General features: G+C 39.9%; 1 protein-coding gene across 2 annotated transcripts; it reads right to left on the reverse strand.

Moving 5' to 3' along the window:
• Positions 1-866: 866 nt before the first annotated feature.
• Positions 867-23,881, reverse strand: SLC5A7 (solute carrier family 5 member 7). 2 transcript variants are annotated; one of them, XM_039503172.1, is made up of 8 exons: positions 23,701-23,881; positions 12,932-13,045; positions 11,025-11,180; positions 8,356-8,504; positions 6,192-6,326; positions 3,959-4,112; positions 2,381-2,598; positions 867-1,666 (listed from the first exon to the last, which is right to left on the reverse strand). In XM_039503172.1, exons 1-8 carry the CDS (start codon positions 23,879-23,881, stop codon positions 1,025-1,027), a joined length of 1,749 nt encoding a protein of 582 aa, XP_039359106.1. In that variant the 3' UTR covers positions 867-1,024. The 2 variants fall into 2 exon arrangements, with proteins under 2 accessions (XP_039359106.1, XP_039359096.1); XM_039503162.1 differs by lacking the exon at positions 23,701-23,881 and adding an exon at positions 22,114-22,291.
• Between the last annotated feature and the right edge of the window lie 1,135 nt (positions 23,882-25,016).

The raw sequence follows: 25,016 nt of genomic DNA on the forward strand, positions 1-25,016 counted from the left end.
AAATTTTCTACAGATTTCCAACCCCCATATTCCATCCAGCCCTCTTGATTCCCCATACTGTTAATGGACTCCGCACTGTTACATTTCCACACAGCAGACTGTTTATGTCCAATATTCATTTTGACACTGAGTGAAGAAATTGTTTCTTTTATCACAACTGCAAAACTGTATTTACTTCTAGAAAGCATAAATTTCCATTACTTCACCCAGAGCTTAATTTTCAACTCGATTTATTGCTTTAATTTTTTTAATAAACAAGTTTTTTATCCTCTATTGGTGACAGCCTCTCAGAGCTAGAAAGGAAAGGCATCTGTAGTAATATACTTTATTTAAGGTTATCTTGCATATTGTATATGATAACACCACTTTAAAATAGTGATATCTTTTTTAACCTTTTGTAAGAATAACACATTTAACCCTCCTATAAGGAACTTATTGTTAATCACACACTTAATTCAAATAATAAAATACTGGATGTATTTTTACGAAATTTGTTATAAGAAAAAGCAAGAAAGATTGTTAATTATCACTTGTTCAAGCAACCTGATAATTAGCAATGAATCACTTATAGTAGTGACCATATATTTTTGAGTTAGTGCAATATAATGTTGACTGCTCATTATTTTAGAGTGACCATATCATAATCTCACAGATGACTGAATACAAATGTCAAGTATCTTTATATACTGGCTGACCTAAATAGTTTTCACTATTTTCTGTTACGTATATTTTGTGTTTTATATATTTATTAAATTCTGTAGTATCAAGATCTGTTTGCATGGGGCGGGGGGGGGGGGGGGGAGATGCGGAATTTATCCTTTGTTTGATATTCTATAACCCAACGCAACAAGTTTGATAATAAAATACAACAGTTTATTTCACAGGCTCCCACTCTCACAGAAGTGATTTAAAGAATTGTGCAGTGGCATTTTATTCCTGGTCCCTGTTTTTCTTCTGCTAATATGCCTCTTACCATTCATGATGGGATACCCTGTTGCACTGCATTTTACGTGAAAGCAGAATTTCATTTTGTGTTGGTCACTAAGTTATCTTCAGCACTGGATAGCTCTGGACTTGAATCAACATCACTGAAGGCCTCCTTATTTGTGAAAGTTGAGTTCAGTGTCAGACTGCGCCGAGGATTCACCGGTGCAAGCTCATTTAATATAATATTGTCACTTTTTACAAGAGTTGCTTTGTCCATGTTTTCTTGACTGTACCTCGCAACAACAGCATCAAGGAAGTCTAATTTTGGTGGCAAAGAACCACTTTCAAATAAATATTTTGCTAGGTAGGAGACTGCAATATTAGTGAAGAAGGAGGTGAGCATAGCAAGTGTTTTAAATGGGAAGCGTTGGATGTATATATGATTTTTATCTGTGTAGTAACCAGGATAGAAGATCAAGGGCTGAAGGTAGAGGTATGGTTCTCCTCCAGTAATTCTGAGAAGGAGGCCAAACAAATATCCTGCAATGGCACCATAAGTGTTGGTTCCTTTGATAAATAACACACATAAGAGTTGAGGGAAGATGATGATGTAAACAAGATCAGAACTGAGATACCAGAGTCCATAAACTGACTTAGCTAGCAGTGCCATTGCTGTCGCTGATGCTCCAAAGACAAAAATAGTGATTCGCATGACCCAAATTATTTCCCTGTCTGAAGCCTAAGAAAAAAGAAAAAAAGTGTTAGTTTTCCATAGTAATGCATGTATGACTTTTATTATGATTAGATCATACACAAGACTGAAAAATCAGAGGATTTTGCATAATCAGATATTGTGAAAGATTTAGCAAGATATATAGCATGTCAGAAGAAAAAAATTCAAAGAGCGTGGCTGTCACCCCCAATTTTTTGCAGCTTTAGGGAAAAAGTTTAATATAGTGCACAAGCAAAAGAACAAGTAGACAGAACTGAATTTTAAAAATAAGCACATCATGAAACAATTTGTTGATGTGAGAACATATCACTTCATTTACACTGACAGGCTTTTATATAGTTCATTCTGTTCAATTTCAATTTGTCAAATGATTTCTAAGCATTTTTTATGTTAATTGGTGTTCTGAAAATGTCTCATAGTTAATGATTTAATAAAACTTGTACTGACAATAATAATTAGGAATTGCTCAAGTATATTGTAACATCATGAATAGAGCTAAATGCAGTTGCAGCAGATGTTACTTCTTCACCTATGTAAATTAATCATAATTACCAAGATTTCTGTGATTTTTTCATTTTCTTCATTTAATATACTGTAATAAGAGAAATGTTACTTTTTATCTTACTAGAGATAGAAACAAATGGAGAAAATTTTCAATGTCACTTTGAAAGTCTCCCCAAGCCCTTTTCATTACAAAAATAAATTGAAATTTAATCTCACATTTTGTCGAAATGAAAGTTGGTAAATGTTTCGAGCAAACATAGAACTCGCTGATAAGATTGAAGAGTCAGCTGATGACATTACAGCAGCAGATACTGCACCAAGGCCAAAGAAAGAAATATAGACAGGACAAAGATATTGAAGCACAATTGGTAAAATCATATCTGCTTCTTCCCTCTCTGTGGGGTCTGGTAAACCATACATAGTCTTGTTCCAATCTGTAATACAAATATATACACATATATACGTAATTTATTGTGTAGGATACATATTGACTTCTTTGCTTTTGTGAATAATCAGTGAGCCAGTGCATATTGTCATGTTCATTCATGCTCATTGAGCCTATGCAAACCTTGCCAATTTGAGTTCAGATGGTGCAGCAAATCTAAACCAGCTGTTCTGCTTTGCAGGGGGTTTGTACCACCTGAGGTTCAGTTGGAGGAGTAGGCTCATTTCAGAATGAACACTCCAAATATACCTGACTAACTTTGCTGATTTCACAATGAAACTGATGAGTTGTGCTAGCGCCGTCCCCACTAACCTCTGCACCCGAAAGGCCCCTTTCTTTTTTGTTGCTATGTTCTGATGCAGTGGCCCTCAAACCTTCCTGACTGCCTGGAATCTTTTAGGTGCCCACATAGCCTGCTGCCCTCATCTGACTCTTTGAAATCAGTGCACTGGACTATCCCTGTCAACCACGAGGCCCGGTCTACGAAAAGTCTTCTGCCCCCAACTCCTCCCAGTCATTAGCAGCATCAAAGAAAACAGATTCTTGGTGCTGCACATCACTGTTCTGCATTGACCACTTCCCTGGGGCAGCACAGCATGATGTGTTAAGACCACAGACTTCCCCAGAGAGCAGTGCAACAATAGGAGCAACCACCTTTCCTGCCATTCTGTTGCTGAACTGGAGTAGAAGGAAGGAATGGCCCAGGATATGTGTCAGCGATTGCTGAACACCAGGTGGCTTTACCTACATAGCCACTGCCCAGGTGTTTGGAATAGGAAATATCTTATTGTTATGCTTGCACAATGCCTAACAACATGGGTCCATGATCATTGACTGGCTCCTAGGCAATATAAACAGGAATTATATGATTAATAATAAATAGCTAATATCAGGATGTAATTCAAACTAAAATATTGTACCAAGTCTGTGAACATCTAGGAGAGGCGAAATAATGGCAGCAACAGGGACAAAATTCCAGCTGTAATAGCACACGGTTGTACCACTTGAACAATAGTAGAATCTCTGTTAGATGGTATTTGCATAAGGTCTATGACATACACAATTAACTTGCTCTGATTCCATTCAATAGAAGGTAGTTTTATACATTTACAATAGGTAGTTCATGAGTGTATTGGAAATATATTAAATATTTACATCATTAGACTGAGCTGCGGGATACTTGGAGTCAGAAGAATGTTCTATACAATTACATTCAGGTCTATTCTTGTGTAAAGGAAATCAGGAGAAGTTTAATGATATTACCTGGCTGGATTATATTGAACACACACTCTATAAGGGTTTTCACATGCTGATAGCCATAGTTACATTCACTGTGGTCAGTCATTTACCTGTTGATGCTCCTATTGCACCAATGAGTATCGCAGGAAGGGCCATCACAAGACAGCCAAAAGCAGCCAGAAAGGATAATACTTGAGCATATGTGGCAGATGAAGAAGAAAGAACTCGCTGAAAATATGCTTGCCATGGGATTCCTCCCAACATCTGCAAGTACAATAAACAATATTCTATCATTTCTGGTTTACTGAGGGTTTCTTTGATATATTTATATACACCGTAGCAAGAAACACCAATAATCTGCTCCTATCCAGTGTTGTTACTATCTCAATTATATATACTCTCAAAAATTTCAGCAGTCACAACCCATAACAATTGAATACTTTCACCATCTGAAATAACACTGAAATCTTTTGATGTGTAATCACATCTCTCCTTTTCTGTGCAGGCCATTCCCTTGAGTAATTATCATTAATACTTTGCACTTCACCAGTCATCCAAAGATCTCAATGAGCATCACAAATACTAATTAAGCCTTACAAAAAAGATTAGGAAATATTATCAACTAATTTCATAGATGGAGAATTGACATACAGAGCACCCTCTTAAAGCCAACAAGATCTACCTTAGGCACCAGTGGGATTTGAAATGAACATTTCTTTGTATTTGACATATGTTTTAGACCTCCAAATCATGCAACTATGTACTTTCAACCCAGTTTTCAAATAATTCTTCTAAGCCCCATGCAGCCAAAGTAATAGCAATGGAAAGTCTAAGAAAGCAGTGGCACAGAACTTTCAAACCATCATAATGGTAGAGAAACAATATTTTTTCTTTTAAAAATGGTGCATCTCTTCTTCTATCTTGTTGAATAACAGGAATCATGTTTGAGTAAATTTAAAATGACACACAAAAATCTACATTAAAAGTACATTACTAAGGTTGCAATGTCAAGTCTGTCTTGAGAACAGGGTCTGAATAGTGTCCAAAATATAAGGAATGGGGCCACACATTGAACAAAGAAAAAACAAACTATTAAGCAGTTGCTCATTAATTGAGCGCCAGCCATCCTGTGCATTGAGTATGGCAGGGGTCCTGTGGAAAAAATAGCATGTGGTGATCATATAGTGAACAACTGTTATCATAATACATACATACAAAGTGGCCCAATTAAGGTTACACAGGCTACCTTGATTCTGACATTTCTTCATTTTTGAATGTTTGTCTTTACAGTCTTAATAGTGTTTTTTAACACTTTTTTTGCATTTATGCATGTAACTACCTATGTTTTTAAAAAAAACAAATGGAGAAACAGAAATTCCATCACGTGGCACCATATTGACAACCTCATGGGCCATCAACAGGGTTGGAACCTTCAGAACCACCAAACAAACCTCTTCCCCTTGAGTAATATGTTCTATTCCTCTACTCCTTCCCCAGCTTGGCCACATTTGCCTGATTTTCAGAGGGATAGCAAAAGTTACATCCTTGGCACACAGGGCATCAAATTCCAAGCTCCTGCTCTAAAGCATGGGGGTGCTTGGCTTCTCAAAGGAAAGGTTGGCAGAATCTTTTAATATAGGCAAAAAAAACCCCATGTATTTTCTAACTCCATTCTCAGAAACAGCTGAACCATTTTGGCTGAAATTTTATAAATAAATAAATAAATAAATTCATTCAGCCTGAGGCATTCACCTGGAATGGAAAATTATACGTCCAAAGTTATAAGCAACTGAAAAGAAGGATGCTATAATGCAAAGTGTTGGGCAACCTTAAGAATACATGGAGTTACCAGCCGTTTCTATATTAAATGGATTTTGCAAATATTAAACTCAGTTTCACTCTGGCATGCATTTGTCTGTCCAGCCATCCAAGGTTTTCTTACTCACCTACAACTGTGGCATCTTTAATCAGCTGTATATAGTATTTATAGAATATAGTATAGTAGTACAATATAATGCTCTGGCAAGAATGCCATCTGTTAAATCATATCCCTATTTTATTCCTTAACTTTAACTAGGTCAACTCTTTCAGCTAAACAATATTTAACTGCTTTGCTGATGGCCCTCTACTTCAGTTGCTCTGTTGCCATATTCTACTGAAATGTCATTGAAATCTATTGACTATCAGGATATACCTGGTATATTCACCAGCAGTGAAGAAGTTAAAAACCTCCATGCATAGTTTACTGGCAACTTTTAATTAGCCACTTTACATTTACACGTCACATGGCAATACACTACGAATGATTAAATGCTTTATTCTTTCATACAAGGCATTACTTACCAGTAAAAAGAAGTTGTCAAGCCATGAGTAGACATCAAGTGATTCAATGGATCCAAGCCAAGACTCTTTCTGCGCAGCTGTGAATCCAATGTTTTTAACTGCAGGATGTGACATTGCAAAAGGAACACTGATCCACTATAACCAAAGAGTGACATTTTATTGAGTGTAGCAGTCTGTGCAAAAATTATGAAATTATTGTATGAAAAATTTTACTCAGTATTTTTCCTCATACTGTGTGCTTTAGCTCAAATGCCAAGTTTAATCATAAGAGAATCATATTCTCTGTTGGTGTAACTTCACTGAAGCAGAGGTGGATTAGGGCTTTGTGGGGCCCTGGGCCAGAGCAAGTGGGGGCCCCTCCCCACCGCTTCCGCCTGCAGCACCCCCACTCCCCTGCTCCACACTCTGCTCGCCTGGTGGTCCTGCCAAGGAAATGGGGTTAGGGCGCAGGGGCTCACCCCCACCTGCCTGCTTGGCACTCCTGTGCAGGGGCCCCATTGGTCCAGTGGCTAATCCGCAACAGCACTGAAGTCCGCAGAGTTATGCCAGTGGAAAGTTTGGCACAAAATGTAGGTACACATAAAAACCAAATGTATATAGATAAGAGGGAATTATGCTATAAATCAATGTTTCCCAAACTTTTGAAAGCTGAGTCCCCTTTAGGAAAATGAAACCAGCTGCACGTCCCTGTTATTGGAGCAGTCACTTGAAATTTGGCAAGAGGGGCTGGTGTTTGCCCCAGGGATGTGCCTTGTTCATCCCCATGACATTCTGCTCAAATTTAGTCAAGTTCCAAGCTTTAGAAAAATCACACTTCACATATTCTCAGTAGGATCTTCTTAGATTGTAGGAACTAAAATCTCTGAAGATTCTATCCACACTGGGCATGCTCCAGCCCAGAGCTGATCAGCACCTTCCTTTCAATTGACGCTCTGGGTGCTGCGAGTTGTGCTGAGTCCAGGTCTGGGCACCTGAACTGAGAACAGGGAGCCTATCTCTCTTGTGCTCTCATTATTAAGATTGCAAAGTCAAACATTCATTTCTTAAAAAGCAGCAAAGAGTCCTGTGGCACCTTTAAGACTAACAGATGTACTGGAGCATAAGCTTTCGTGGGTGAATACCTGCCTCTGGAAATTTCCATTACATGCGTCTGACAAAGTGGGTATTCACCCACGAAAGCTTATGCTCCAATACATCTTTTAGTCTTAAAGGTGCCACAGTACTCTCTGTTGCTTTTTAAGAATTGAATGTTTGACTTTGCAATCTTAATAATGTTCGTTTAATGTAGCTGTTGTATGTACCATACACACATACAATGATTAAAGGGCAGATTCTTTGCTGCGTCCAATTTATGTTGAACTGCACAGAAAGGGAGGGGTTTCTCTGGAAATTCAGTAATGTATCAGTGGATTCAGTAATTCTCTGCCCTAATCCCAAACCCTGGCATAGTTTAGGACAGTCTAGAGACTGCTCTGAACTGTGCCTGAAGGCTATGGTGCCCTAGGGACCATATGCCAGCTGGGGATTTCTGAAGCAGTCCCCCCCTCTCTCTCTTGCACTTCTTCACCCTCTGTGCGATAGGCTGCTGGGAGGGAGGTGACTACGTCAGCTGGGACTCCTCTATACCAGGTGCAATCCCAACTGAGGAATTACAAGAGGTTTGGCATTGCTTGAATGGTTCAAAGGGATGGAATGAGTTGGAGAATAGAGTCCTGTGTCCCTCCTTCAAATTCCAACACGGTGTCAGTGTATGGGCTCACTGGCACAAATGCAGCTTTGTGCTCACAGAGGTCCCTCTGGAATCAAATGGGAGCAGTTCTGGATGTGGAGGCTTTGCATGAGGAAAAGGGGGCAGGACTGGTTGGTTATAGGACAGGTGTGTAGATCCACTGCTGCGAGAATCTTCCAGTCCTCCTTCGAGCAGAAGCTCTTTGGGTCTTTGGATCTTTGGGTCTGTGAAAGGCTACTTTATACTGCTGAAGTAATATCTCTGCAGAACCACACTGCTTGGCAGCATGGTGAGGGGAAGGATTTCTTCTCCCCACTCCCAGTGACCATACTTAGTTCCCAATCGGCCATTTAGGCTGGGCTCTGGGCCTCTGGATTTGGCCCATTTTCCAGAGCAAGACCACAACAACAACAAAATATAAATGAGCAAGCTCACCAGCCCCAGGAAGATGCAGAAGAGCTGAACCACATCAGTATAGGCCACTGAGTAGAGTCCACCCACTAGGGTGTACATAATTGCAATCAGGGCAGAAACAATCACTGAAATATTGACATCAATATCAATGATCACACTTATGGTGGCACCTGGAGGGGAAAACAAAAGACTTTAGCTATTCTGCTCTCTTCAGTCTCCTTTCAGATGCCAGTTTCAAGATATGTCACAGTCTGCAAAATAAAACTGTACTTTGCTTGCTTTGGCCTGTTTTTTTTGCTTTTGAGATCCAGTGGATAATAAGGAGCTGCATTCTGCCTCATCCCAGGGAGACAGAAAGCCTCCTGGAGCTCCTGAACATGCTGGGATTATGTGCTTGCAGCTACACCCCTTTCCACGTGACAACTCTACGGGCCAGTGCCTGGTTATAGGGCAGGGATATGGCCCTGTCTCCTCCTCACCTCATTTGCAACACCATATGCCCTTGAAGGAGTAGGGACAGAGCAGTCCCAGATCCTGTGTTCTGTTAATTGTAGCAACTGCAATTCTGCCTCTTTCTGACCCAGGCTGGGAAGAGGGAAGGAAGGCAGGCTCTGTCATACATCCTCTCCTCACACTGTGCGCCCTCACAAGGGCCAGGAGACTATGGCTTTGATTTCATGCTCTGTCCAAGCTATGTTGGCTTCCCTAATTCACAGCTGCCCAACTCTGGCACCAATTGGTGCTGCACAGGGATGGACCTTACTTACATCACTGGATGATGGGTATAGTGGAGCTGTGCTTCTCCATGAGCCTCCCTCCCCTCCCTGGCCTGCCTACACCCCCCCTCTTATGGTGGAGGGTGGAGGAATGGCTGGGATAAGGGGTGGGGGGGGAGGGAGAAGAGACACTTCCACTGGATTTACAGCAGAGGCTAATTTCCCTGCCCAGGTGGAATTCTCCATCCACCTTCTTCAATTGCTTTAAGTCTACTTTGAGCTGCTTATGTGGGGGCAAAGTGGCCAGCCCCCTGTGTTTCCAGATGTGGTGGACATGATGGACATTACTCTAGAAATTAATTGCTTTTGTAGTATTGATTAAATACACTTTATTTCTATAGCATAAAACTTTAACATTCATTCAAACAGTGAATCTCAATAAAGCAATTAGTATATTTTCCTTAGATGAAAAAAAAAAGTCTCACATGAGTGCATCTTTTATCATTCATTTTAAAAATCCTTCCCCCACTAATTGCAGAATGTTTAATTTAAACCATCACAATGACTTGCAGGTGTGGCATCTCTCCTGTATGTAATCACTAAGGTCCGTGTGAACCCATAGTTGGGAAAGACCTAGCAGTACAGCTCCTGCAGAAGCTGTGTTGTCTCAGGACTTCAGGGGGCTAGTGGGAGGCATGCTGTTGCTTCATGGATGCCTTCAGAGAGCCTCCAAGATTCGTGGGTTCAGGGATGGACCCACATATCTTTCTTGGACTGCTGCAAACCTGTCCCTTTCTCCCAAGTGAAGAACTCTGAGGAAATTCAGAGTCAAAACTTATTCCCTGTAGTGGATATAACCTTCATAGGGGAGAATGGTCCAGTAAATTTTGTAGCACAAAATGGTTGACTTTGTTCAAATAGTAGCTAAAATGGAGAAACCTCTCCATTTTATAGTCTTTAATTACCACTTGTTAATATAATATGCTAGAAAGGCATTCACAATACTTACTTTCTTGCTTTGAAATACAATATAAAGCCTTCTCAAAAATCAATTGATCTTCATTCAAAAAGAAAGAACATTTTAAATTCTCAGAAAGTTCTTCGAGTCATTCACTTCCCATCACCTCAGCAGGCAGTTTGCTCTCAGATTCTTAAGGGTCTTGTGATGAAATTATGGAGAACAAGTTCCCCAGTGCTTTGCAGTTAATCAGAGCACAGTTGGAAAGAAGCTTGAAATTTTATTTTTTGTTTAAAAAAAGATTCCCCTGTAAAGCAGTACTATATATGTGCACGCTGTGTGTTACTTGGTTTGAGTCACGACCACTAATGGTGATTTAACTTAAGAGTTTTCTCCATTTTTGAAGGGATAGCTAAATTCAAATCTCTAATAGGGATGGGAGAATGGAGGTCTGATTTTCTATATACAGATATTACTCTTCCTTTCTGAACCATGTTTCCATTAGTTCTCTGAATCATTTTTGAAACCTAAGAATGTTATTTATTTTTCCAAATACAGATGCATTCAGAGTTTAACAAGATTTAGGCTCATTGATCAGTCACAGCTTCTATGTTCTATGATCCATTGAAATTGTTTTACAGCTAGGTATCCTACAATGGTTGAATGCTAGGGATTATAGCATTTATATGCACTATCAAAAATGTTGCGTGACTATCCTCTTTCTTTGATAGCTATTACTCCTGGTTGCTGTGATTCTGAGGCTGTCAACAAAAATTGTGTGACTGAAAATAACAAAATGCTTTAAAGTATACTGAGATAATCAAGGTTCTGATAATCGGGTATCTCTAAACCAAGACAACTGTCCTTTTAAAAACTGTTTGGCCAGGGTAGTTCGCATTTTAAAGTAGTTTCTGGGTTCAGGAGCTGGTTTTGAACTGGTGCTTCTGTTATGCATTTCTGATTTTCTAAAATTCCCTCTGGATAGTGAACTAATGTTTTTACCGCTGGTCCCTTACCTAACGCAGAGAAGATGGCTGCAGCCCAAAACATCTCTCCCATTAGAGCGGGTATAAACAGTAGCCCTCCCATTCTTTTTCCATAAAGCTGTTGGAATGGGTCTAACATTGTCACATAGCCTTTGGAGCGCATGGGTTTTGCGAAAAATAGACCACCTAAAAATTAAACAACAAAAAACGCCAACTTTAGTGGAGAAATGCATTTATAGTCAGTAAAACACTGCTGCTTTTCACTGGTGTAAATGTGTCTGTTGGACTGTATGTTTAAAGAAATGTAAAATGTAATTAAAATATCCTCTAAATATGAAAGGAAGTTTTATTTTTCCATGTAAGGAAAACAGTGGTTCAAAGAGCAGGATAAATATGAATGAAAATCATTTAACACCCCCTACTCTATGTACACGCACAACACTAACACACATGGTCTGGTTATGAAAAACAAAATAGGGATTTGCAAGGCTCTGTGCTTTAGTGCATTCAGACTGCTGTGGGTGGTGCTCAGTTCATTTTCATTTAATGTAAAGGCGCTTAGCTTGGGATCAACATATTGGAACAGGACTGCAATTTTTTTTTGCTCTAATTTTATTTGGTGATGTATCCACAAGCCAGACATGAATGCCCAGCATGAGAAAGGAAGGAATTTACCCAGCATTATGTCTAAGAGAAGAACAGGGTTAGATGACTGGAAAGCATATCTGGGGGAGCAAGGAGCCACCTGGCAGGGGAAGGATGTACAGGTAGAGATGAGGAAAAGAGGCAGAAAAGCATCAGTAGGAGACAAAGGAACAGAATAGAAGGGAGTGGAAATGAAGTGAAGAGTCAAACTAGACAGTGGGATCCATTTTTATCAGAAAGGACACTTAGCACATTACCAAGAGATAAAAATAAATACATAAATTCCTGATAGTACTTTTCCATTCAAACAATTGCTGTAGTTGATACAGGGATCTCATGTTAAATAATAAGATGATGACAAATCAGCCAGGAGTTAATCTATACTATTGTGCATGGGAAGGAAAGTGGTTCACAAGACAATAGCTTTATTAAGTGGTGCTCCACCCTATGAAGAAATCTGAGAGCCCTTGTTCTACAATGAATTTTACTTTCTGATTTTTTTTTAATTAAAAAAAGGAATTGTGATGTCAGAACAACTCTCTTTTGTGCAAATAAAATATACTATGTCCATTTAAAACAACTGTAAGACTATATTTATGAAGTCAAAAGTACTGTATTTAAAAAACAAACAAACAACTACACTGTCAATACTTTATACCTTATGTACTAGCAGCCGTTCAGCGTAAGCCTCCTAATTTTGGTATATTTTGACTTTCATTCTGAATTTGAGAGGAAGGAAAGTCCACTGTTTAGGGCACTAGCATAGGAGTTGAGAACCTTCAGGTCAATTATTTGCTCTGCCACAGCTTTCCTGTGTGACCTTGGGCACATCACTTAGCCTCTCTGCCTCAGCTCTCTACCTGTAAAATCTTGATAATAGCACTTCACTGCCTCAAAGGGGTATTGTGAGGATAAACACATTCAAGATTGTTCTCAAATATTAGGGTGATGAGGGCCATATATAGTACCTTTCATTGACCAATCTGAAAGAAACAAAATCTACTCAAAATAAAAGCTTTATATTGTTGTAGTAGTCCTCGAGTGCATTCAGAAGGATTAACCTCTGGGTGTCAAAGGAAGTCTTGGTGAGTTAAGATATACAATTATTTCCAGTAATTAGTAATGCATTAGTTTCCTTTCTAAGGGCCTAATTGAAAGCCCATTAAAGTCACTGGAAGGCCCACCATTAATGTTAATGCCCTTTGCATCAGGCCCTAATTGTGGGCATTCCAATAACAATTTTAACATCTGTATATTTTAAGAAATGGAGAGACTAATTTATTTTTGCTTACCTAAAACCAGACTAAGGGAATAGCCAATGGGTGCCTGAGCCCAAGCCAGCCCATAGCCTGGGACATACACAGCTTCTGCTGTCCCGTTGATATAGCCTCCTCCAACCCAGGTGGCTGAAAAGAAGAGGAGGAAGAACTGAAAACATAAACCCTATTTTGATGGTCCACATTTATCATACAACTATAAACTGAACTCAACTCAGAAAATTCTTAACATTTAAATTGAACAAGAGTTTAACCAATGAGGGTCCTTAAAACGTGTCTCGAGTTTCACTCTCCAGCTAAGTTAAAAAAATCTCCAGATTTAGCCAATTTTCAGTTCTACAAATGCCATTTAAAAAAATTAGAGCTACGGTGGGCATGTCCTTCTATCAAAATTTTTAGACTTTGTCTCATCCGTATTTAAGCCTTCTAAAGATACATTCCTGAACTGAGTTGTGCTATATGTAGAGGTCCTGCTCTCATTCACACAAAGAACTGTAATATTTGTGATATTCCCAACCACTGGAAGCTAATGCACTCATTCTGTCTCTGGTGGCAGATTACCAGACCTGGGAGGCTGAGGATCAAGACGAAGTCTCAAATGCAGATCTCACACTCAGAAGTGTATTGTAATTAGATTTGGGCAAATAATTCATAGCAAATAATTGCAGTGAATATGATTTATTTTCCTGTTTGCAGATTGTCTGCAAATAGATCTTGATTTTCTCTAATGTATTTGTACAGATACTCTCTGAATAAGATTTATGAATTAATGTTTGGATCTGTAGTTTGTTCATGGGCAGTTCATTACAAATGTTAGATTTTAGAAATGCAAAACCTGAGCAGTTTTGATTGGACACGGAGGTCACAAGATTTTGTTCTTATTTCCTGATTAGATGAGAAGGAATGTAACTCTTAGAATCATACTTCCAGTGTAAAAACTTGTGATTCGAAATTCACTTTTTCTGAGTATTCTGCAATATGCTGTCAGCAGTCACTGTTTCTACAAACATTCATGCCAATAAACTAATTTGTTAGAATATTTGAAGAAAGCAAAGACAAGTGGGGGGTGAACACAAATGAAAACAAATTATTTAAAAATTTTAATAAACTTTTATGGGAGATTGTTTACAGTATTCTCTCAGACTTTTTGTAATAATATCACTCAGCCACTGAGCATGTACAAAATATGGGTTTGTGTGTTTTTTAATTTTGAAGCTAAATCTTGTACGTTTCCACAGGCTAAGGAACAAAGCTAACAGTGGGGTTCTGGCTACAAAGAGAAATAATGAATATCTTCTATTCTGCATTCAGAATCATAGCCCTGGTCCAGTATTCAGCTGCAAATCTTTGAGGAGATGTATTTGGGACAGCAGCGGAAGATCTGCTCCTGGTAAGAGTGGCCAAATCCTTCTGCCTGTGATCCTGCTGTTGTCAGTGGACATCTTGGTAGCTTGCCAAGATTTATTGCACAATACACAGACACTGGCAATGATAATAATGCATGCACAGATATCGAGAGATAGAAAGAGCACTCACCCCATTACTGATCCCTGGCACCAGGGCCCAGTATTACAGAATCACTGACATACTGCTCATACTATAGGCTTTTGTATCGCCTAACAGGGATGGGTGGAAAAGCTAGAGAAAACATGGTCCAGTCTAGTTTGGTTCTCCAATGTCCTGACATGCCTGTGATATGTGTTGCTAGCTGTATGTTAAAGAGTATATAGTAATGGGATTGAAGTGCCTAGATACTATGATTGTAATGTCTACATTGAAAATGCTTAGGTGGATGGACGGAAGTTTTACCTTCTTCACTAGGCGGACATAGAATCTGTAGAGTGGTGCCCAGTACTCAAAGTCCCAGGCTGGAATAACTTGTTGGCTGAGTCAAATCAATTGCACCAAGCATTGGTTGCATTTGGGTTGGGGAGTAAAGGTCTGGACCCCTGACTTTCTCATTCCAGTGCACCCACTTCTCTTCCTATGCTGCTTAGTCATTTTACCTGCTATAAATCATATAAGAGTATGTATATCAGGGCTCTGAAGGGATTATTTTGTCCAGCACAGCCTTTTTTCACCCAGAAATACTGACCCGCTTCCTTAGTACCAGACCAAACTTTTTTTTATTTTATCATATACTATATGAGGTGCTGTTTCTAATATATTAGCACATTTCTAATGGGATAATCTTTCATTTTAGGAAAGAACAGCTGGGCTTCACTTCATGGTCATTTCGGTTTCCTTCCCTCACAAAACTGCTCATGCAGTAATACTAATGTACATACATGGTTGCATACGTAAGATAACAGATCATTGTATTGTTCTTTCTGCTATTTAGAATGTTCTGACAATGGCACAGAACATCTCTTGACCTGGTTATACCCAAGGATCTCTTAACAGACCTTTTCCTGAACCATTCTGTGGGGGTGATGTTAACTCTCACCACCTCCCTGCATGAACAGGGACTTCTTCCCCCAGAATCAGATCTCTGAGATATGTGCAAACCTCAGGAAATCTATTTTATACCCACTTAGGGTATTGCCTCTCTCGTTGCTATGGCTATGATCAAGGCAGGTGCTTGGGCAGGAGCAAAATCAGTCTGTAAGGGTACGTCCATACTACCTGCCCGGATCAACGGGTAGCGATCGACTTCTTGGAGTTCGATATATCGCGTCTCATCTAGACGCGATATATTGAACTCCGAACGCGCTCCCGTCGACTCCGGAACTCCACCACCGTGAACGGCGGTGGCGGAGTCAACGGGGGAGCCGCGGAGTTCGATCCCGCGCCGTGAGGACGGGTAAGTACTTCGAACTAAGGTACTTCAAATTCAGCTACACTATTCGCATAGCTGAACTTGCGTATCTCCTGACACAAGGAAGAAAGGAGAGCAGTAGAACAGAGACCCTGGACTTCAGAAAAGCAGACTTCGACTCCCTCAGGGAACTGATGGGCAAGGTCCCCTGGGAGAATAACATGAAGGGGAAAGGAGTCGAGGGAAGCTGGCTGTATTTTAAAGAATCCTTATTGAGGTTGCAGGAACAAACCATCCCGATGTGTAGGAAGAAAAGTAAATATGGCAGGCAACCAGCTTGGCTCAACAGTGAAATCCTTGCTCGTCTTAAACACAAAAAAACAGCTTACAAGAAGTGGAAGATTGGACAAATAACCAGGGAGGAGTATAAAAGTATTGCTCAGGCATGCAGGAGTGAAATTAGGAAGGCCAAATCACACTTGGAGTTGCAGCTAGCCGGCGATGTTAGGAGTAACAAGAAGGGTTTCTTCAGGTATGTTAGCAACAAGAAGAAAGTCAAGGAAAGTGTGGGTCCCTTGCTGAATGAGGGAGGGAACCTAGTGACAGAGGATGTGGAGAAAGCTAGTGTACTCAATGCTTTTTTTGCCTCTGTCTTCACAGACAAGGTCAGCTCCCAGACAGCTGCACTCTGCAGCACGGTATGGGGAGGAGGTGACCAGCTCTCTGTGGAGAAAGAAGTAGTTTGGGACTATTTAGAAAAGCTGGACGAGCACAAGTCCATGGGGCCGGATGCGCTGCATCCGAGGGTGCTAAAGGAGTTGGCCGATGAGATTGCAGAGCCATTGGCCATTATCTTTGAAAAATCATGGCAATCAGGGAGGTCCCGGATGACTGGAAAAAGGCTAATGTAGTGCCCATCTTTAAAAAAGGGAAGAAGGAAGATCCAGGGAACTACAGGCCAGTCAGTCTCACCTCAGTCCCTGGAAAAATCATGGAACAGGTCCTCAAGGAATCAATTCTGAACCACTTAAAGGAGGGGAAAGTGATCAGGAACAGTCAGCATGGATTCACCAAGGGCAAGTCATGCCTGACTAACCTAATTGCCTTCTATGATGAGATAACCGGCTCTGTGGATGAGGGGAAAGCAGTGGATGTGCTATTTCTGGACTTTAGCAAAGCTTTTGATACAGTCTCCCACAGTATTCTTGCCAGCAAGTTAAAGAAGTCTGGGCTGGATGAATGGACGGTAAGGTGGATAGAAAACTGGCTAGATGGTCGGGCTCAACGGGTAGTGATCAATGGTTCCATGTCTAGTTGGCAGCCGGTATCAAGTGGGGTGCCCCAAGGGTCGGTGCTGGGGCTGGTTTTATTCAATATCTTCATTAACGATCTGGAGGATGGTGTGGACTGCACCCTTAGCAAGTTTGCAGATGACACTAAACTGGGAGGAGTGGTTGATACGCTGGAGGGTAGGGATAGGATACAGAGGGACCTAGACAAATTAGAGGATTGGGCCAAAAGAAATATGATGAGGTTCAACAAGGACAAGTGCAGAGTCCTGCACTTAGGACGGAAGAATCCCATGCACTGCTACAGATTAGGGACCGAATGGCTGGGCAGCAGTTCTACAGAAAAGGACCTAGGGGTTACAGTGGACGAAAAGCTGAATATGAGTCAACAGTGTGCCCTTGTTGCCAAGAAGGCTAATGGCATTTTGGGTTGTATAAGTAGGGGCATTTCCAGCAGATCGAGGGATGTGATCATTCCCCTCTACTCAGCACTGGTGAGGCCTCATTTGGAGTACTGTGTCCAGTTTTGGGCCCCACACTACAAGAAGGATGTGGATAAATTGGAAAGAGTCCAGTGGAGGGCAACAAAAATGATTAGGGGGCTGGAACACATGACTTATGAGGAGAGGCTGAGGGAACTGGGATTGTTTAGCCTACAGAAGAGAAGAATGAGGGGGGATTTGATAGTTGCTTTCAACTACCTGAAAGGGGGTTCCAAAGAGGATGGATCTAGACTGTTCTCAGTGGTAGAAGATGACAGAACAAGGAGTAATGGTCTCAAGTTGCAGAGGGGGAGGTTTAGGTTGGACATTAGGAAAAACTTTTTCACTAGTAGGGTGGTGAAGAACTGGAATGGGTTACCTAGGGAGGTGGTGGAATCTCCTTCCTTAGAGGTTTTTAAGGTCAGGCTTGACAAAGCCCTGGCTGGGATGATTTAGTTGGGTTTGGTCCTACTTTGAGCAGGGGGTTGGACTAGATGAGCTCCTGAGGTCCCTTCCAACCCTGAGATTCTATGATTCTATGATCTTAGTTCAACCCCCCCCCCCCCCCAGTGTAGACCAGGCCTTAGAGAGAGAGGATGCTGAAAGGACATTCTCCATAGAAGCACCATGACTTTCCACTCTTATCACAAATAGCCCAAATTGGTTAATCTTCACTGGACATTGCAGAGCTCATCTATTTTCCCAGGCTTTAAGGAGAAAGGGCTGGTATTTGAGGATATGGTGGAATATTGTTCAGTGTTAATTTTTTGGTTGGTCAGTTTCTGGATTTGGCGGTGAGGAGTGAATTCTAATTATATTTTAATCTGCAAGTCTTTTAAACATCTGTTGAAAGAACCTAGAACATTGGGAAGGTGCTCTTTTGGGAATGCATACATCATAATAAATAAGTAAATAACAGCCATAATGGCTGGGATGACAGAAGGATGAAATTTCATTCTTAGATGTATATTTTCTGATACTTAGCTTTGCTAAGCCCCAATTTTTAAGTTATTTTAATGTAGTTATTGTGTGATCTCCCTTTTTTAAACAAGCCAGACACAGGGAATAAAAAACTAGTAATCTACAGAGTCAGTCACATATGGGAGACTATTTTAATCTTTTATCTGCCTGCACTTTGGATGAAATACAGACAACACCAACTTTCCATTTTAAATGTACACCAAGAGAAATGTTATAGATTATGCTATAGGTTACAATGTTATAGATTATGATGTGGAGCCAAATTCTGCTTTTAGTTCAGATGAGAAACACAGAAATTTATATTAAATGATCTTTCCATGTCAACACGTATCACAATATTGGATTTTTCTAGTAGTTATGCAGATAGAAAACCAGCTAGCATTTCTTTATAAAACAATCTGCTGACTGATCACTCAAATTGTTATCAAGCTAATGAGATTTTGTAAAACAAAGTTACTGATCACACAAGCATATTGATAATTTTTCATCGTGTAAGAAAATGTAGCGTTCTCTCTGACTAAAATGAAGAACAGTGTCCGAGGATCATTATTATCCTGTCTTCATTTGGAGCACTTTTGTTAGGCTGTGGCAGTATTTTGATTAAACAACTCCCAGGGTTTCCCCCAGGGTTTAGTCACAACCATAAACATTTATGGTGGGCTGAAATTTGCCACAGATCTCATCTCCGAGGTAATTTTTTTTACTAAATAAAATGCTAATACTTTGCTCATATTCAAATTTATACATGTAAAATGATACATGAGTTAAAGGCTTAATTTGTTCTTCAATACATCTTAAACAATTTCAGGTTTAAAATGAAATTTTGTGATTTGTCCATAATTCAGTCTTCTAACTCTTTGTATTTTGAGAACAGCAGATATGTTCAGCTTTGAACCATTTTGTGTTAAAACATATTTACTTTTAAATACAGCTGTTTCTTAAGAAACATAAACCTCCATTTAGATTTTCCCCATTGACATTATTAAGTGGGTGTATACATTTTATAAACTGTCCAAATGCTTATTTACAAAATAAATGTTAATAAATCTAAGCCGAATCCTACTCCCATTGAAATCAATCCAAAGATTCCCATGGACTCCAGAACTGGGCCATCAATTTGATATTAAAATTTAGGTACTCAGTTTTGCCACCCTCGTGTTGAGTAACACCTTACCCTAGGGGTCACTCCTTTGATTTCAGTGGTACTACTTGTGGAGTAAGGCACTACTCAGCAGGCATCAAGGTAGCAGAATTGGGTCCTATTCTAATCAATACAATTTTAAAAAGGAAGTTTTAAAATTTTGAAGTTTTTTTGTTCCACATGTTTGTGCTATGGGTGTGCTGTGATGCTCAGTAAGCAGTTTTTCATTTATGTTCTCATTTACATGACAGGCTTTGTTTTTGAATTAGCATTTAAACAATTAAGGGAATTAATGGTATATATTTATGTTGGAATAATATTCCTAAAATTCAGGAATTTCAAAACTCAAACTAAAATACTGCCCTTTAACTCATTCTGCCTGGATATCACAAGATACTCAACAAAAATCAAAATCCCCCATTGTTCGGAGGCATCAAAATACCAAGGCGTAACATGGCAGTTTTGTGTATATTATGGTTGATTATCATCATCTTGCATTTAAAAATTGCCTTTCAATCCTGCTTTACAAACTGTGTGGTCCAATCATCCCTATTCAAACAAGACTTAGGCCCTGATTCTGCATAAATGTATGAATATGTGTACATTTGAGCACTGTGCAAAGTGTCATTGAACTTAGAATGGGACTAACTTTATGCATGATTGGTAGTCCCACATTAACTTCAGTGGGGCTACTCACAGCATGTAAAATTAAGCATGTGCATCACTCTTTGGATGATCAAGCCTTACACTTTAAAGTACATGGGATTTTTACCTGAGCAAAGACATCAGGACTGGACCCTGCGTGAATACAGGAAACATCATCAGCACAGATGATCAGAGGATGACAATTCTGTTTTGTGGCAACTTTTGAGGTTTCAGAAAAATTTGTTTTTGTTCTTCCTTTGTTTTGGGAGAAAAACCTTTGGAATGTTTTCATAATAATGGCATTGTGTCAGGAGGATGTGTGTGTCCTGGTGGTTAGGACTGGGATGTAATAGACCTAGGTTCAAAGTCCCTGCTCTGCCTGATTCAGAGTGGAGTTTTTGATCCCAAATCAGGCAGAGCAGGGATTTGTATTTGGGTCTCCCACAGCGGAGGCCTAACCCTAACCATCAGCCTCCCCACACCCTCCTTTCCTGAAAATGTTTGAGAGGTTTTGGTTTCATTCCAAGGTGGAAGTAAAACAAATTTGGAAACTTCAGAAGTTGCCACAAAATGGAATCGTCATCTTCCAGTCACTTCTACTGCCTCATTTTGGCGAATAAGTTCCAACCAGAGTTAGTCAGTGATATGCAGCCCCCTTTGAATGGAGAAGTGGCAGTTCAGCAGGCAGCAGGAACACACTACACTACACAACAGTGGAGGGAGGGAAGTAGAGTTTTAGTCTTGATTCAGAATCTATTGGCTTTAAACAACATCCTGAACAATTTTCCTGGTCAACAGCCAAATGTGCAGTCCTTAAATGAGCAAAATTCCTATTGCAGTCAGTGGGAATTCTGCTTGATTAAGGACCACAGAATTTTGCTCTTAGTTTTTATGAGTCTCTTCCTTAACTCTGAAGCTGGAAATACATCACAAGAAAGAAATTTCAATAGAATCTGATCAATCCAAATTGGGGGTGTAAGGGCTTCATGTTGGAATTGCATTAAGAATATCACAAATGTGAATGATTCTAAACCAAAATGACATATGTTTAAATAAAAAGATATCAGTTCAGTTTGTATGCAATGTAATTTTGTACAAATTAGATAGAATATCTGAAAACACTTGTAATTGAGGACCAGATTGTGATGCTTTTACTCATACTACTGAAGAGTTACTCACACGAGTAGCCCCATTGTCTTCCGTTAGTCCAGTGGTTCTCTCAGACACTCCAGTGCACCCCTTTGAGTCTCAGAGGTTGCGCTGGAATGACTGAAAGTAGAACTCAAATCTTCTCCTAATCTCTGTCTGCTAATATGAATATGCACAATACACTATTAAGTCATTTTGCCAAACTATGGCAAAATAGGCCAAAATAATCCCTTGCGTAATTCTATTGAAATCAGTGGAATTAAATTTGGCCCAGTGCATCAAAAATGCTCTTCGCTGCAGCATATTTTCCCATTCCTTTCTGCATTTAAAGTTTTTTCTCCCCAAAACACATCTCTAACCCACAGGTTTGGGATGCTATAATAAAAGTAACTGTATATTCATTCCACTGAAAAATTCGGATGTCTCGGTCTTCTATTTAAAATCATTACTCCCCCAAAATGTCTCTATTTTACTGATTAATACGGCATCAGTGTAAAATAAATAGAGTTAATTCTTCCTTTAGAATATAATAATGATGATTTAAATGACTGGCATATTTACTTATTCATTAAACAAATACAGTATCAAACAAACAAAAATCATCCATCTTAAATCATGACTGTGCATTGAAATTAAGATTTCTTTTCTCCACTTTGCATTATTCAAAACACAATATTGTCTATATCTTTTATTCATATGAAAGAAAGAATGAGATGCTATGTTTCAGGTATAAAAAGGAGGGTTTATCATACCGGTCATCGTAAATCCACCAACTAGCAAGCCTATATCTCTTCCACCGACTATGATAGCTTCTCTGCGATCTCCATCGCTGCCACTATTTTTGGTTTTCCAGGCAGCCCATATTCCAACAAACAGGATTGCCAGATAGAATACAATTATAGCTACCAGCCCCTCCACATGGAAAGGCATGTCGAAATCACGACTGTTCCCTGGATTGCTATTTCATTAAGATCTCTGGAGAGAATGCAATAATACATTATACACTATACATTTGATAAAAGCAAAGCAAACAAATCATACATGGCATGAGACCAATTAGAACCAGAATATAAATGAAATTCAGCAGTTCATCAAAGAGAGTATATGGATTATTTTATTAAATGGTTATTTCAGATGTAACATGAGTTGTGTTTAAAACAATCCAGGTTACACCAATATTTCAGAAACTTCTGACAAACCCTTGAAACTAAAAGCAAATTGTTACTTAATTTTTTAAAATTTGTTTCAGGAACAGAAAACTAGCATTACATGAGTTAAACAAAACAATCTTGCTAAAAACTAGGGCCTTGCAAGAAATCACTTGTAATTCTAATTGTTTAATATACTCCTTGATATAGTAGACCTCTCTACTCAAGAAATACTTTCGCGTACAGCCTCCAGAATAGAAGATATTAGTAATATGAGCTGTTCATTTTTACAAAGGATCTTTAATGAGTTTAAATCCATGCTACAAAATTACATTAAGGGATATCAAAAGCTGTGGACAAATAATAACCACACTAGAAAACTTAAGTCGTGGAATCTATACCCTTTCCCTCCCCACATTAACTCCCCATTCATCTCCTGTACTTATACATCTGTATTTTCCTGCTCTTGCACATCTGTATTTGCTTTCTGATAAGACAAATTCCTCTCACACCACAAGAATTTCTTCAATTTTGTCTTTAATTTTATAAATGAAAAACTCTGTACATTTAAAAAAGTCAGAACAGTGAAACATGCCAAATAGAAGACAAGTGTAATTGAAATAATCTTAGATAAATAAACTCTAGAGGATAGATACTATTAAGAAATATCCCTATTCAGTGCACCTTTGTACACAGTTTTTTTGAACTCACTCTCGGTTACACAAAGAAATGAACCCTGTATTTTTATGTACTAGATATTGATGCAAAATATACTATCTTTAATGTATACTGTGGATCTCTACATAAAAAAAGTATTTAAGTTTTCATACAAGTCTATAAGTAAAGTTTAACACCCCTCGCCCCCCAGGAATTGACAATACTACTGTCATCTAGACAGTGTAGCAAATTCTTCCAATCCCCCACATATCACCATCCAATACCTTTGACATACATAATCAGCCTTTGCATTCAAGCAAAGCAGGTAGCTTGTAGTTTCTGAGTTCGCACAGGCAAACCCTGAGCTTGCCTACTAGCTACAGTAGCAAGTTAGAGTTATTTCTCCCATTCAGCAAAAATAGGATCCAGACACACACAGTTCCCTGCATCTTCAGCATCACTCAGCCAAAGCTTTTCCCCTCCAAAGCTTTTCCCTCCCCAGTGTCACTAATTCCAATCCCTGCCCCCATTCACCTCTTTTGTGGCAGGGTCTCCTCTTTCCCCTTCTTTCTGTGCTCTCTGTCTCCCCTGTCTCTTGAACTGGAGTCAAGCAGTCAGATCCCAGCGCCTTTTGTCCAGAGGTAGATTGTGAGAAGCTTTCTCCTTTTTTAAAGGGACAGTTACATTGCAAAGAGCTCCAGCCCCACAGGAGCATCACATCTACTAGAGCAAACGCACATAGTGTCCTGTACAACACGGCACACTACTGACGCAAGGGCAGTCACACACCACTCCAGCTAAGAGGCTCACTGTGTTTCCCTCTTCCATGTGGGGAGTGCGTCTGTCAGACCTGGGCGGGGGGGGGGGGGAGATATTGGAGTGCAAGGGGGGACTGGGGAGAGAGATGACTCAAAGGAGAATGACTGTCTGAGCCATGCATGGGGAATGGAGGGAGGGAATGATCAAAGGGGAGACGAGGGAGAGAGAAAATAATAAAAGAAAGGGTCAGAGAGTAGCAGGGAATAAGGAAGGGAAGGAACTAAAATGATTGGGAATGAGAAAAGGTGAGGGGAAATGAGAGGAGGAAGGGAAGAAGGGGCTGATTAAACTATGCATGCACTGGGCAAAGGGAATGAGGGAGAGTAGGCATCAGGTGGGAAGGCGGGGTAGGGATGAATGAGAGACAAAGGGAGAGAGAGAGAAGGTTTGTTGTAGATAGTATTAGCGAGTGCACAAGTGGTACAATAAAAATGGAAAAAAGTTCAAAATCCAAAATATAAAGTAGGGAGATAAAAGAGAAATATATACATTTAAAAAAGTCAAAAGGGCTTACGAAGGCATCACACATTTTAGTCATTCAGTAGCCCCAGGATCAGCAGTGTGGAGTCTGGAAAGTCCTCCTGACAGAAAAGCACAAAATCACAAAGCACAGATCACCCATTCAGTAGGTGTGCAGCATCCTCGACTGCACACCAGCTACACCGATGGCTGTTCCTGAGACCCCGGCTGTGGTCATTTGCCACACACCTCCCCACCCTACATCTGATCTGCTTCTGCTTGCACTAGCGATAGCATGGCTGCTTGAAGCCTGGCAGTCTCTCCTCAAGCAGAGTGATGAGGAAGGAGTTTCTTACAGAGGAAGCAGCTCATTGCTGTTCTGCCAGCCACAATATGACAGCATCTACCATAGACGTGGTCAGTCACATAGTCCAGATTGGTCTTCTACTGATGAGTCGGTGGCAAGGCACTTCCCACATATCTTTTGGAAAGTGGCAGTTGTGGCGTCTCCTGGAATTTGTCAAGGAGATTCTTTGCTGCAATATAATGCCTGATGTTAGGCGGAGGCATAT

The sequence above is a fragment of the Mauremys reevesii genome, linkage group 1 (assembly GCF_016161935.1).
Source record: "Mauremys reevesii isolate NIE-2019 linkage group 1, ASM1616193v1, whole genome shotgun sequence".
Classification (NCBI taxonomy): Eukaryota; Metazoa; Chordata; order Testudines; family Geoemydidae; genus Mauremys; species Mauremys reevesii.